This window comes from Taeniopygia guttata, chromosome 1A, assembly GCF_048771995.1.
Source record: "Taeniopygia guttata chromosome 1A, bTaeGut7.mat, whole genome shotgun sequence".
NCBI lineage: Eukaryota > Metazoa > Chordata > Aves > Passeriformes > Estrildidae > Taeniopygia > Taeniopygia guttata.
Window position 1 is genome coordinate 63,241,746 of NC_133025.1, and position 15,693 is coordinate 63,257,438.

A 15,693-nucleotide genomic window follows, 5' to 3' on the forward strand; every position below is an offset into this window, starting at 1 on the left:
CTAAAGGATTAACTAAATGTGCTCCACAGGTGAAAGAGGAGCCTGGCAATGACTGCTCCCTGCTGCTCCAGTTGGTGCTGCTTGCTGTGGCTTTGGATGCCATTTGCTTTGTGTTTCACTTCTTTGCTGGGACTTAGTTTTGTATTCTTTGAGACTATGTTTTGCTCCATACATGCTGGATGATGAAATTCCCCTCTCTGGTGATTCAATACAAGAGTGGGAAAAAGCAAAGTCACCCCAGACAACTCTTGGATGAAATAGGCAGTGAAGAGTCTCCTGTTCATCACTGCTTCCCTGTGCATAAAGATTATCTAGAAATAAGTATTTGGTAGTATTAAATTGACTCAGCTGGGAAGAGTCCATTTTTTCATAGCTGGTATTTTTATTACATATGAATAGTTTGTTTATTAGACCTTCCTGATAGTAAATTTTACCCTTTACTAAATAATAGCTTGAACATATTTTTCTATCACACTGCTATTACGGAGGTCAATGGAGCTGTCAATTCGCTGATAAAACTTTAGTCTGTTTCTTGGGCCAACTTCTGGCCTGTGTGTGACTCCAGTTCCGGGTGTGTGAACTGTGCTTTTCTAGAAAAAACTTGCCTACCTCCTGCTGAAGGGCACATCAGCTTGAGAGCATTTTGGAAAAAGATGACACTGGAAGATATGCTGCTGCTGCTTGAATTTCTGGGGTATGCTGGAGCCATTACCTTTTATATTCCTTCTTTGCCTCCTTTCTTTTACTCTGCATTTGAAGTCATTCAAAGATATTTCAAAATCCTTTGCATGAAACTGTCAAATGAAATAGTCTAGTGGAGCTTCATTTTTTTTTCCCAGAACCATTTTTTGAGATGGGCAGTTAGGCACCATTCATTAAAGAGAGGAATCATGTTCCTCAGCATGCTTAAATTGGGCTTGATTTGGCATTTGTCTTCACTAAAGAAGAATTCCTTGTCTCCTTTAAAGCAGAGACTCAAACTTGAAACTCCAGCTTCTCTGATGAGTTCTTAGATCATAAATCCATTGAATATTGTATTTTCCTGTTTTAAAAATAACACTTAAGGGTAGGAGTTGCTTGTCTGGGCAAGAAGCAGGCATGTCCTGTGCTGAGGGGAATACCCTAACCACAGAGCTGCACTTTCATTTTCTCTCATCAAGAGAGTTTATAGCTGGATACTGAAAACCAGCTTCAACAGCAAAAAGAGAAGATGCACTCAGATATAGAGAGAATAACCAGGCAGAAATGGGAGATGTTGAGAGAGGAAAAACTCAGCTGTGCCCTAATGGCCACCCATGGAGTCCAGGAGGGTGACACCTCGGCCATCTGCATCCTGTAAGTTGTGCTCATGCTCCCCTCAGGCTTCTATTCCCCCTAGGCACATGTCCTGCAAAAAGAAATGCATCCTCTGAGAAAATCCCTTCTCACAATCCATCAAGTTCTTGGGAGTGTTTTTCTGGGCAGCTCCTAGTTTTACTTTGAAAAGGGGCAGAGGATACTGCCATTAATGTGTGATAGCAGAGTCTTGGAAAATAAAGCAAACACTGCAAAAGGTTTGAAGCAACAATTTAATTTTAAAAAAAGTATCATGGTTTTAATCTTTACTATTGCTTTTACAGTGTTAAAATTTAAAGGATGGCCAGCATGCCTTCAGTTTACCTCACATCCAGAATCTCTTTAACAAATTCATTTATAGGAAATAAGACACTTTATATTGCATTAAAATAAACACAAAAAAAGACAGACTTTCCAATTGCCTGGAGTCACATTTCAAAACTAGCAAGTCAGGCAGTTATCCAGCAACGACCTCCTTATTTTAAAAGTTTTTTCTTTAAAAAAGATAAGAAACAGCAGTGACCCAGCACTCGCCTAAGTTTAAATATTAAAGAGATTTTCATCAGTGTAAATTTGAAAAAACAAACCAGCTGCCACCACTGGGGTGTTAGTGATGTTGGTCAGTGTCCAGCAATGACCTCCTGTTGTAAATTCTGTGTGCTAATTCTACAGTCCACAATTAATGGCCCACCAAAAGGCAGCAACCAGCAAGGCTGCAGGCAGCAGCTTCTGGCAGAGGCACCTGACAGGAAGCCTGCAAGTCTGTGGGAAGAAAGGGGTTGGTAATTAGAAATAACAAGTAGCAAAAAGAAGGTGGAAGGACACTAAAAGAGTGGCCATGTGGGAGGTCAGTGTGGGCCTGAGAGCATGGCCAGGTTCTGCAGCAGAAATGCAGAGAGGGTTTGCATTGTACTGGGGGCTCCAGCCACTAAATCCTCCTCTCTTTTCTGGGTAAGTGCTGCTGGCAGCAGCTCTGCTCATCTCCCCAGGGAGACCCTTCCAGCATCTGACAGTGGCAGGTGCCTTCCCTCTGAACAGAACACCGTGAGCTGGGTGGGATTTGGGTAGTCTTTAAATGAGACATTTCAGCCTAAAGAGAACAACCCAGGGCACTGAGGGGGTACCAACAAACAAAGGGATAAACCCCAGCCTGAAGCCACATGGTATACTTGTCTCACTGACATTACAAGGGAGCGAGGTGTTCCTGTTGCCTATGTGCCAACAAAAAGGTGGGAGAAAAGGGAGGAAGCATACCCAGCCTCCACAGCCAGTGATCCGCTTTGTCCAGTTACTGCTCACATCTCCACAGCTTCTTATAACACTTTTAATAACATTCCATGTCTGGAAAACACTCATTGCAACCCTGATGATTTAAACAAAGCAAAGCATGAGGATAGAAAATTTATTCTAAAAAGTGGCAAATAAAATAGCAATGTCTAGGAAACAAAAACCAATAAAACAAAACCCAAACAAAAACCTTTAGTATATTCCTTCCTGAAGGTGTATCTGTACATGTATATTTCTCTAAATATTTAGGCAGAACACCTTTGAAATCTAAAGATAATTTAGGTTCAGAATTAAGTGATAAAAGTGACACTCCTTATGGTTGTTTCAAACTTAGAAGAGCATAACCCAATGAGAGATGTTTGTGTCTGATGAATCAGGACAGCAATACAAGATTGACACAGCAATGCCACAGGCTCTCTCTGGACTGTGAATCCACCTTTGCTGAGGTAGAAGGTGTTATATACAGATAAATTTATATGTTATGTTACACAGTTGTAACTGAACTGCATTCTGGTAGGTCTGCAATGAGTGACCACCCCCTCCCAGAAGCAAGGAGAAAATAAGGTGGAGTACGGGGGCTTCAGACACAGCTGAGTATCTCATGTAAGAGCACTGCTGCATGTCAGTTAATAACTATGCAGGACAACCCCCCAACTCACAGCAGATAAAAAGCAGTTCAAACTAGTTCCAGCCATGTTTTCTTGGATGTGCATGGGTACATTACTGCACGTGCAGTAACATGTTAATCCCACACAGGACTGCAGGTCTCTCACCGCTCAGTTGTTCTTAAAATTGTGTCTAAAGTTACTGCGCCTCTGAGGAATTTGAAATAGCAAGACACTATACAAGTCTTTTGACTTTAAATGGCTGTGGTCTGTGGAAAGAATTCACACTTTACATTATAAAGCTTTTCCTTGCAAAACAAGCTGCTTTGCTTTTCTATGTTCTGTATGAGGCAGCAGTAGCAGCAATACAGTTTTTTAACATTCCTGTTTGTCCAGCATGATTTTTTAAAAGGATCTGCCAATAAGGTAACTTACACTCGTGCCAGGTGAAGCAGTGTTTCTTCTAATGTCCTGTGGTGCCTCCTGTTAAATTCATCCCCCATCAGAGCCAGCTGACGGCCAACCTGAGTAGCTGAGCTGCAAGGCAGTCAGGATGTGCATGTTAGAGCAGAACCCTGCAACAGCGATTCTTCAAAAGCACTCTGCAAGAGTCAGGTAATGTAAATCCCCCAACAGCTGGGCTAAACTGGGAAAGTAAAAGTGAAATGCTACAGGAGGTTTGTTTCCCCTTATTAATGGGTTTATTGATTATTTTTTATGCTCATACATTAAGTGTTTTGATGTTTTCATAAGAAGCTGCATATTTGTCACTTTTGAAAAAACATATCGATGTTTTTGGTGTTTAATTTCTTTATATAAGACAATGGGATTCTGGTTTGGGGTTTTTGATTGTCCCACTCCCTCCCCCTTCCCCAAGTCAAAATATTGAAATTGCCTTCAGTTCAAACCTTTCAAGATATTTAATCTTACAAAAACGTTGGCTTTGTCATCTAACAGATTCACTCCAATGAGTTCCACTGTGCAGTGTGGGTCTCCAGCTACTGGGTGGTGCCCAGGTACAAACTGACCAAAACCTTAAGGCTTTTAGGGAGATTCTGGGATATACAGAAACTTGAACAACATCTGTGGCACATGCTGATGCTAAAAACTGGTTATGCTTTCCTGATGAAAATTTCCAGTTAGATTTAGTTTCTCTTGGACACATGTTTTTGTTCTGGTAGACAAATAATATGAATATACATTTTTATTTTAATTTGCAATTCTGCTGAGATCTGTTTATGAGATCTGCTGAATAGTAAGTAGACTTAAGAGTGTAATTCTGGAGTCTGCTGAAAAAAACCCTTGGGGTTGGTTTGGTCAGTCCACCTACAAAAAGCCACCAGAAAAACCACAGAAAAAAATTTTCACAGATAAGGGACAAAAGCAACCCCTGACTCTGGTACTCTGGTACTGGAAAAAATGTATGTATGGGATTAAGAAAAACCCAAGGCAGCACTACTAGTTTGTTGTAAGTGGCGCCTGGAGAATTATGTAAAAATGGCTTCTTCAGCTGCTTGTTGTAACAGGTGGGTCTCTAATAAAGAGCCATATCTGTGCCCCTGTGCAAGATAAAAACTTACAGACATTTAATACAGCATAATCTTGCACAGACAGTGTTAAGCACCACAGGTTATCTACACTTGGATCTATTCCATTTCCAGTAGTCTGCACTATGATTACTTGGCTTAGCAGTATTCTGGAAATTCAGGCACTTCGTACTTGGGGAGGACAGAAGGAGTATTAATGTAGTGTGATACCTGATATCAAACTCCATTTGCTCTGTGGTGTCTGGAATTGTTTGGAGGTTACTGGAGATTTCCTCTTCTGGTGCTCCATTGGGATAGCTGGAGAGGAAAAAGTGCCTGGGGGTTCTCCTGATTTGAGACATCTTCCTCTGCAACAAGTCATGAAAAGACAACCTCAGGACTTCAAATTGTTTAAATGCTCTGAAAGTTACTCTTTTTACTTCTCCAGTCAGAACACAAGTGTTTCTAAGATAACTATTTTGAGTAGTCGAAGGAAAGTTTCAGTGATTCAGCAGATGTCCAGCAATTCAAACACACAGCATTTAGATGGCTGCTACTTTATATTGGCTCCAAACAAGATAGAAATTGGAAAATATTGATAAATATAACTAGTGGAGACAAGTATAGTTTCTCAGTAGTTTCACTTAGTACAAGATGCTTTCCTACATTGTTTGCAACAACCAGCATGGCATTAAATCGCTCTAACCCATGGAAATCCCCAGGCAGTAAAGTACCAAAAACAAACTCGAACAGGATTTCCTAAGTCTAATTCAGGTCCAAATTTACACATCTTCTTCAGCTGGAGGCCACCACCATGGAAATTACAAGCAACTCACCATAGAAACAGAATATAAGAAATATTTAAACCCATTAATAGCTTTACATATGGAGCAGCAGACAGTAGGAACCAGTAAAATCAGTGGAGCTGCCTGCTTGTACAATCGGGAAGTTATTCACAACCAGTACCACAAACTCAATGGCAAAATGTAACAGGTTTCAGCACATGTGGCTTGTGTCTAATATTGCAAGCATTTGTGTAACACAGAGAGCAGTGTTTGGAGAGCAGAGCTGATGTTTTTGTAGTCATTAGGATTGTTTTATTTGGTTTATCAAGGGAAACAACATCAGAGCTGCGGATGGGGATTATTCCAATTACACACGTCCTTGGACACTTGCTGCAGTGGAAGGCTCTGCCTCATAAGGAACTTAATTACAACCTTCTGGAGATGCTCTGGTTTTATCTGGCATTGGGTTTGGTCAGCTTTTTTATGGTTTCTTTGCTTCCTGGCTCTATCACTAAAAAAACTGATCCCTTTTGTTAATGGAGTGATCCTGGACAGCAACAAAGGGTAGTTCTGCTGGTTCGATTTCTTTCTCATTTTAAACACATTCTCACTGATCAAATGAATAAAATGCAAATAAAATATTCACAGAAATGAAACTAAACCAAGTAAAAGGTAATTTCATAATGCTGCTTGATATGTATTTGGTTTGCTACATTGCTGGAGTCTTGTAAAAGCTTTAAATTTTATACTTGGGATGAGGTTAAGGCCTTGGTGATCTTCTTTCAGTATTTAGATGAAGTTTGCATTTACATTTTCCACAAAGCAAAATTATTCATTACTAGTATGTTTACAGTACTGCATAAGCAAGCTCACAAAAATGTGATACCAAATAAATGAAAATACACTTGGTTTACAGAAGCATAGGATCCTCTTACAGTGGACAGTGGTGTTTAATGTGGCTGGAGAAAAGCATGTTACAGACCAGTGTCAGCTGGCAGATATTATGTGTTTTATACAGTTTGTAGTTTCATCTTCTGGATTTTTTGCCTTCTATTTGTAGCATTTCTGCTTTACTTACAAAGATGTTTATAATCTATAATTTGAAATATATCCAGAGTTCTGAAAGTTCTGAAAAGCTGTGTAGTTTAGCCATGACAAAGAGAAGCTGGCATCAGGTCTTCTGAATTGTACTGCACCGGCTTTGAGGGGAGTTGTGTGACCCAACCTTCTTTCTAAGGGGAAATACCACAGCCTTCCTTCCAAGGGATCACCTATCTGAATGTATCTTACAGGTGAGCTAAAAGGCTTTTTTAATTCAGGTGATTTTTTTTTTTTTTTAAAAGAGACAGTAGTTTTAGGTGCTATATTTGTTTCTAAAGATGCCCTGTCCCATTTTAAATGCTTGCTTTATGTATTGTTGTGTGTCTCTCTCTTCCATCCAAAAAATAATCGGGGAAAAAAAGGGTGATGTCCATAGAGGAACTCTGTGCATTTCAGCACCATATCTGATTTCCAGATACCCAGTCACCCCAAGGGCTTTGTAGCTCTGAATCAGGTGCCTGGGCTTCATACACACACCGGAGTGAAGCTGAATCACATTAAATTATTCCATATTCACTGGAACGGATCTTCCATTTCCCAGGGCAACATCTAGACCTGTGGGTTACTGGGTGGAGTGGTGGCCAAGGGCTGATCACGTTCCCACAAGTGCATCCCTGTCCCTTTCTGGTGCAAGGTCCAACGTGACACTACTGCAGTACGGACTGGGTGAGCCAGGGCAGCTCCTGGTCTGAGAACTCCACCTGAGCTCAGGCAGGAGCTCCAAGGCGTCCTGTAAATCCATGCATGGGAAACTGGGAATGGCAGAGCAGGGTTTGGAGGATCCCAGGGATGCTGAAGTACTCCCTTGGACATTTAAAGTGTCAGTTCTCTGGATGCAGTTAATCTCAGTATGGAACAGAGAAACAGTCAAAGCACGCAGTGCTGGATTTTTGGAGGTTTAACAACCCAACTGTTTGGCTCACACCTACAAAATAATCATCTAGGGATGTAGTGGTGTACTCCTGTAGCCCGTGGGTACCAATGGAAATGCATGAATTGTCTTTCTTCACAGTTCAGAAAGTTTTTAGAAGTTACCTAGTAAAGCAAGAGCTATCATGGATAAAATGTAGTAAGACCAAGCATAAAAGATCAGCTGTCTCCTGCACATGTATTACTATTTTTAACTTTCACAATGACATAGTGAGGGAAAAAAATACTAAAAAAAGATGTTTTCTTTTTCTCTTTTTGTCTTCTTCTTCATTTCTAAACTTGATGCTAGTTTCACATTCACAGGGCCATACAACGGAAATGTCTATATCTGTGTGAGACGAAAACTGTGTCCTGAAAAAGACCTATAATAAGTCAACACAGTACAGAACTCAGACATGTAAACAAACCATACAATACCACAACAAAAGCCCAAAGTGCAACATATGCTACCTCACACCTGTTACCATGATAATACCTTCCTCCCACAGGCTAAAAAAGAGTTGTTGGGTCATGCTCTCCACAGCTCAGCTGTAGCCTCATGTGCTGGCTTTGCCCACCAAGCTGTCTCAATGCAAGGCCCATCCAGCAAGGAGGATGATGGTGTAAAATAAACATATTTTACAGGATGGGCAGCACTGAGGCAAAGGTAGTCTGGGAGAGTCACTGTCCTGAAGGTGTACAGGATGGGTCTAATTTAGTTTCAGAGCAAAGCTTAGCAATTATCTTCTTAAGAATTACCTGTCTTGAGGCCATTTACTGATTTCTGTCCTAATTTTAAAAATCTGGGTGTATAGGTGTAGTATGGAAATGCACACAAAAGCTACAATAATATGAACTTGTTGTGTTCCTCAGGTCTGGATCTGTGCAGAGCTGATCAAGTGGAGCATGTATCGTTCTCCACAGCAGGTTGTGTTAATCTGCTACCACCCATCTCACCCTTCCCTTCTTTCTCTCATTTATACAGGAAGAAAAGGCAAACTGATTTTGGTTTACAGAAACCAAAGAGGTTGTACATATTTGTGAGCAATTGCTGTTGATTGAGAGTAAGTGTCCATCTCTCAATACCTCTGAGGAGTGGTAGCACAACCCCAAGCCAGCAACAGAGATAATTTCCAAACCAGCAGCCAGATCAAAAAATTTCGAGCTTCCCTGTAAAGCTTTGACTGAGCATGCTTAAAGCTCCGTTTCAATGGTGAAATGCCTTCAGCAGAATAAATAATGTATTTCAAGTCAAATACATACTTAATGTTCTGATGAAAAGAGGTCTAGATCCAAATTTAAAAAGCAGCTCTCCAAATGCCTAATTATATGATGGAAATTATGGCAATTTATGAACACAGGTCTGATTGAATAATGAAGCATCTTCAGTAGAAAGATTATGTTGATGATGTCTTTACTTTGCAGTCAGGTTTGTTTTATTTGTGAGGGTGGTTTTTAATCTAGCAAAAGAGAACAGAAAATCTTCTTGAAAAAGGAACATTGCTAAACCAGGCAAGCCAGCAGGTGAGTTGGGGAAAACAAAAGGATCTGAAATTTACTTGTAGCCAATTCAATTAGATTTGCTGTGTTAACAGATTTTAAGACAGGCACAATGATTCTTTAGTACAATGCACTGAAAGCATTAGTTATAGTTTATATATTACCCTTATGTATTTTACAACTTATCAATGCAGTTTACGTGGCCTTTATGTCTCACGCATACAACCTTACATATTTTAAGCAGATGTGACACAGTAAAGCTATAAATATAACAATGTATGATTTACTATGTTTTAAAACTGGTTATGAAAGCATAAAACCACTATTGATAATCTAATTCCAGTGTTCAGGCTCAGAATGTCCAGTGCCTGCCTACAAAAATATGGATTGACAGACAGGACCCTCATCCTTTACCCCCACACTATCAAAGCCTGTCTCAAACTGCTTCAGATTCTACCAGCTGCCCATGCAAACTAATTTTAAATGAAAAACAAATAGAGGCTTGGTTGTTTGCATATATATCTTCAATCCATAGCCACCTCTTTCAAAACATGACATCATCCTCACGGCTGCAAGCACAAATCTCTGTGCCATTTTACAAGGACAAGTCTTTGACATAGCGACTGAAGATGAAGAGCAAGTTGAGAGATTTTCTTAGAAAGATGAGAGGTTAAGTCATCATTACTCATTTTTGGGCAGGTTAGTTAACCCAGGATGCTAGATGAACTCTTAAATGAGTATTAGGTTAAGGAGCAAAGATAAATTAATTCTTTGTCTCCTACCGTGTTCTCAGTCAGCTTAACATCAATGACCTTGGAGACTGTTTACACAAAACACTTCTTAATATTGTCTCAAACAGCTATTAAGGGACACTTTGTAAATCTAAAAAATACACGCTGTACTTCTTACATTTCACTTCATTTCTGGTTTTATGCTCAGTAAGTTAGTATGATAACATGCCTCCACTGGGAATGTAACAGAGGTTTTCTTACCTCAAAACAGAATAGGAATTAAGCATTTTATTATATTTTAACATAAAAAATGTGTTCCTAAGCAAGTTCTGTAACCTCAGTAGCAAAATAAATGCATACAGCAGACTTTAAATGGAGGAAACCTTTTACAGCAAAGAGCATATGCAGCTATTCTGTATTTCAGTCTCTACTGAAAATGTTCAAGGGGCTCTGATTCAGTCAGGACTTGAAGAAATTAAAGTTTTTTTTTGTATCATCAGCATTTCCATGTTGTCTATTAGAGCACTCAGAAAGCAGTCCTTACTGTGACAGAACAGAACAAGAGATTTCCACCTTAAAGAGTAGATAGCACAGTTGTGTCTGCTTTAAACAGCCATCGTTTATAAGCCTATAAAGCATCACTTTCCTTAAAGAGTCTACAGATTCCTTCAGTGCTCACAATCCTATTTCAATGGCTTCTAAACGGAAAAAGAAACAATTTTCTATCAAAATGAACACATTCAGTTCCCAAGAGGTTTCATGGGAAGAATTAAGAACATTGAAGATAAGACTATATTGATACCACAGTGAAACTATTCTAGTAAGAAAACCCAAAACCACACACACATTCTGCCAGGCTCTGTTCTGGGGTTTTTTTGTGACAGCACCACCTATCTCAGGGATATCTACTTGCTGATAAGGAGGTAAGGTTTAGATTGAGTCAGATTCTGCTCTAACACTTATGTTTCCTTTTCAAAATATCTTCTGCCCTTTGTACTCTCACCAAAAGGTCAAGATTCTTATAAAATTAATAAGAACTTGCTTAAAATTTATTATTGGATTGCACGGCCAATTCATTGCATGTACATATGACAATATATATGGTTCAATAGTCTATGAATGGAAAAATGTTTCTTTGTTCACGTTTACTCCAAAATTTTTGGAGTAGATTTTTGTATTTTTGAAATAGAATTTTGTATTTTTGAAAGCCCCTAAAATAAATGATGCAGACAGAAAAGTTATCACTGGTGTTCAAAAAAGTTTGTGCAAAACTCATAATTATTAGTACAGTTACATCGTAAAATCTGAGTCTTAATTTTAAGATGTGTTCAATCAAATGAAAATTTTAAATCTGATGTACTTTAGAGACCTCATTCAACCACCCCATCCCCCTGGAAGGTAAAGGACCTGCAGTGAACCTGCTTGCATCCTCAGCAGACAGATTATGGGATTCATGCCTTCATATTAAATGTAGAATTCAAGGATGCTGGTCACCAAGTTCATAACCTATAAAAATACTGAGGCAGATGCTGAGCTTCAATGGACCAAATAACATTTTTAGTTTAAACTGATAATTCATAATACTAAAAAGCTGTCACACTTGGGAGAGCTGTGGGCTGCATTTTCCCTCACCTGGTCCCCTGAGAACTGTGCAGCACAGCACCCACACTGTCACCTTGCACCTCCAGCCTGTCCCAATTCAGGGACACTTTACAGGACTTGCAGTCAGAAAACTCATCATCTTCTACGACCTTTGGTGGCATCTTTTACAGGTGCCTCTGGAATCCCAGTTACTGCTGCCACATTGGGAAGGTGAGAGAAACTGTTGATATTCAAACCCAGCGTGACTGTGAGTCAAAGAACTCAAATTTTGTATTTTTGTATTGATGCTGTCCTTGTTCTGAACATCAGTACACAGAATTAAAATGCCACACTGTTTGCAGTTTTACTTATATTTCCTGTATTGGGTTAAGTTCACAGTTTCTATTCTACTCCCACCAGCTCTTGCTTTGCCCAGCAGGCCGTTACCCTGCAGAAGCTGAGTACATTCAATGTTTTTAGTCTGCTCTAAATGGTCTTATGGTCAATGGCCTATTGATATAGAAATCATTAAAAAGAACTACCACAGACACCTACCAAACAGGAGAAGTTGGCAATTTTGTTAATATTTTTTTTTTCAGAGAGATTGTGTCTCTACAGAGGTGACATTTTTACATCAGAAGATATCAAACACCTTGCATAAAGACTGATTTTCTTCTTCACTGATACTCAGTGCTAACTCTCATTCAACTGACATGCATTAGACGAAAAAAAAGTTGATGTGCCCACAATATTTTAATTCAAAATAACTTTGTCCATGTATCTGTGACAGAAAATGACAATGGAATCTACTCTGTTTTCTTGTTATACGTGCGTCTGTCTTTCTGCTATGGCCTTGAGGAGCAATCTCAGGCTAATACTTTCCACTTAAACACCTCAAAATCTGTTTAATCACAAAACTCACCACGCTGAGGAAATCACTCCTTGTGAAATGACTTAAACATTACCGAGTATACGCTGCTGCGTGGATTTCTGTATCAATCTCTGCTGCTGCAGATCATTCAACAGCATCGTTTTAAACGTAGATATAGGAAACGAGTTATTCAGGGATTTTTTTTTTAATGTTTAACTCTGGCATATTTTGCTACATATCTTGGGCTTATTTTGAGGGTTTATTTCCTGCTTTGCTACGAGTGAAAGTACACGCACTCCGTTCATATCAAGCCCGCGGGCGCTCGCAGCATCCTTCGGAGGGACGCGGCTCCCTGCCGGGGCCGAGCAGCCGGGGCGGGACGGGCACGGCGTCCATCCCGTTTGTTACGGGGCATCGATCCCGCCTCCCGGAGCCGCTGCCCGTGAAACATCGCAGGTGAGGCGGCGGGTCCCGGCACCGCCGGCAGCCCTCGGCGCTCCGCAGCGCCCCGGCAACGCGGCCCGGAGAGCCCGGCCGGCTTCCCCCCGCTCCCCCGCCCGTGTCCCGCCGGGACCCCGCCGCTCACCTCGGCCCGCAGTCCCGCCGCCTCAGCAGAGGGGGCTCCCCGCGCCCCCCGCGCCGCCGCTGACGGCGGCGATCCGGCCCCACTGCCCCTTTTGTCCGCCCGCGCCCCGCCCCGGCACGGCCGCCCCGCCCCGGGGACACCGCCACGGCCACCGCCGCCACCTCGGAGCGCCCCGCGGTGGGACGGAGCCCTGCGTGGCCCCCCGGTCAATGTGGCGTGAGCAGGCCCTGCGGACACCTTCTGCAGAAGGGGCCGTGTGCCACACGGGTGGCCTTGTCTCGCTGTGGGTCCGTGTGTGGGTTTTTTTCGGCACGCTGAGATTCCCTTTGGTTTGGGAATGGGGTGGTGGTGGTGTTCGCTTTTAAACAGGGAGGAGCAGGCTTTCCTCTAACAAAAACACACCTGCATCCTCAACTGTCTCGAGGGTACCTGAGGATAAAGGGTGTGGAGCAGAGAACACTTCTGTTCTCTCCCTGGCAGCGCAGCCAGTGCAGAGTTACTGAGAGGTTGAAGAGAGAGAGATCTGCTGAAACGCTGCTGACACCTTGTCCAAAGGGTTTAGTGAGGTCATGGGACTTTCGGTGTTTTTCTTTTGTGCTGGTGATAGCAGTGTTGTGATTCAGTCAGTATCACCCATCACTAGAGAGGACAGTGTACTGCAAAAGAACTCTAAAGAACCACCCCCCCGTATTGCTCCACACTTTATTGTCATGTCAAACAGGAGACTTCACCAGGTACTGTTTGAGAGCGGACTTTGCCCTCTATTTATAGTATGATTTCATCTCTCTGAGTGAAGGTAAACACCAGGAGAAGGAGAACAGCAGCATAAACACAGCACTCCACCTGGAGCTGGGATGTAGTTATGACTTTCCTGGCTAAGTTTTTAAATGTGTAAAAGTGTTTGCCTGTGTTGTGTGTGTGTATTATGCAAACCACTTCTTTCAGCGCTGTGTAGTAGAACCTCCCTTATCTGCCCCCTTCAAGCACCATACAAGAGGTTTACTCATCTGTTAAGTGAACATGACAACGCTCGTCTTCCAACTCATGCCAAGGACTGTGCTGTGTTTACATTCGCACATGCTGGAAGAAAATTGCCTTGAAGGTACAATATAATAAAAGGTAAATTAACCTCTGCACTATCACTGCTTGCAATGACTTTCTTCTTTTCACCACTTCTGATATTTCCATTCTTGTATTTACCACTTCAAATCAATAATAGTTCCTCTCATGAAACCAGGCTGAATTTTGCACATACACCTAACCTTGTGAGTTGCTCCAAGCTTAAAATAAAATACCCAAATGTCATCATAGGAGTAATTTCTGTCACAAAGATAGCACACCAGGGCTGCCACTGCATTTCCTGATACAATAATAGTAAGCATCACTGAGCTGCTCTCAACGTACACCCCCACATCCCCTTTTTAACAATAATGTTAAAAAGTGGAGATGCCTTAACATTGAAAACCACAGCATCTATTATTAGCTGTGATGTAATACTGTCAATGTAAATTTCAGAGAAAGAGCAAAACAACATCTAATGCTATGGAGCCATAACTATTAAAAAATGCTGAATTAAGCTAGAAAACTCTTATAATAAAAGCAACAACAATAAAATAAAAAAACAACACAACAACTGTTTCTATCCTTAATGAAATATTTAATACATTTAAAAAGTGAACTTCCTTTCAGCTTTCCTCTGAGGTATGATGGATGCATGAACAAAAAGGATTGGCCAGCACGAAGATTCAGGCTCACTTTTCTTGCTGTCAGCTGCCACAGCAGACATACCTTCTCCATCGAAAGAAGGCTGTGAAGGCTGCTCTCTTCTGCTGCCAGAGGTATTGTGTTAGGAAATTTCCACTGCACGTGGCCATGCACGTGATGCTGCATTTTGCAGCTGCTTTCATAGCTAAACTAGGGAATATTTAATAGCTCTGGTTATATGAATTATTAAATTAACTCTTTCCTTGTAGTTGCATCCTTGAAACAGCCTATTACCGTAGCATCACCTGGCAAATCATAATGTATATTTATTCTACTCAGATTATTTGGGGAATTAGGAATTTGCTGTAGTCTAACATATTGCAAGCTGCTTATTTCAGCTACTTTCTTAATGTATATATATTTTTAAATGAGTCTTACAGAAACAAAATAAGTGTTAGATGTAATTTGTCTTTACAGTCTCCCTCAAAGACTTTTCACATTTCTGGAGTTCACTATGTAGTACCTTATTGTTTTGGGCACAGAATGTTGGTGACCTTAATATATGGCATGTGTCTTAATAATCTCTTTTTGGAAGGATTTTTTGTATACGTAGATTAGGCTTCTCTGCACAAGAACTAAAGCTGCAACTTGTTGTGCACTATTTTTCTCACTCAGCTCTCGGTGTGAAATAGAGCTGCTGACCACCTTGTTGTCATCGGCACAGGGTGCCCAGAGCAGCTGTGGCTGCCCCTGGATCCCTGGCAGTGCCCAAGGCCAGGCTGGATGGGGCTCTGAGCAACCCGGGATAGTGGCAGGTGTCCCTGCCCATGGGGGACAAACCAGTCTGGGGTCTGCGATGACATTTTTGGCTGAAAATTTCCCTGCTTCCCTTTGGACAGTACCCATACAAAAGCAGCTATTCCTGCAGCTGTACAGCGAGGAACATTTTAGCACCTGATGGGCTCAAACACGGACTTGAGCTTTGGCATCTGGGTGTCCCTGGGGGTTTTACACTCCGGTTACATCCGGGAAGGTTCTGTCAGGCCATGGCCTTTAAAAGACCCGCACTGACTCATGGACTGCCGTTTGTTAGAGACTTGTTTCCTGTCGATGGGGCGGGCCCAAGCCGCAGACATTTGAGACCAAAAGGACAGCAGGGACAACCCCGAGGT

The 15,693-nt window shown here is 41.5% G+C and overlaps 1 protein-coding gene across 1 annotated transcript; it reads right to left on the reverse strand.

Moving 5' to 3' along the window:
- Nucleotides 1–1,554: 1,554 nt before the first annotated feature.
- LOC116807733 (uncharacterized) lies at nucleotides 1,555–12,951 on the reverse strand. Its single transcript, XM_041713648.2, has 5 exons — nucleotides 12,818–12,951; nucleotides 4,985–5,121; nucleotides 3,663–3,764; nucleotides 2,590–2,698; nucleotides 1,555–2,097 (listed from the first exon to the last, which is right to left on the reverse strand). Exons 2-5 carry the CDS (start codon nucleotides 5,113–5,115, stop codon nucleotides 2,002–2,004), a joined length of 438 nt encoding a protein of 145 aa, XP_041569582.1. The 5' UTR covers nucleotides 5,116–5,121; nucleotides 12,818–12,951; the 3' UTR covers nucleotides 1,555–2,001.
- Between the last annotated feature and the right edge of the window lie 2,742 nt (nucleotides 12,952–15,693).

What these genes read in the sequence shown, in the direction of transcription:
- LOC116807733 (XM_041713648.2), bottom strand. Translation starts at nt 5,115, where the DNA reads ATGTCTCAAATCAGGAGAACCCCCAGGCACTTTTTCCTCTCCAGCTAT. An exon ending in CTGCTTCACCTGGCACGAGT is followed by an intron (nt 2,699 to 3,662) that starts GTAAGTTACCTT and finishes TTAAATCATCAG; the next exon opens with GGTTGCAATGAGTGTTTTCC. An exon ending in TCACTGGCTGTGGAGGCTGG is followed by an intron (nt 2,098 to 2,589) that starts GTATGCTTCCTC and finishes TTCTTCCCACAG; the next exon opens with ACTTGCAGGCTTCCTGTCAG.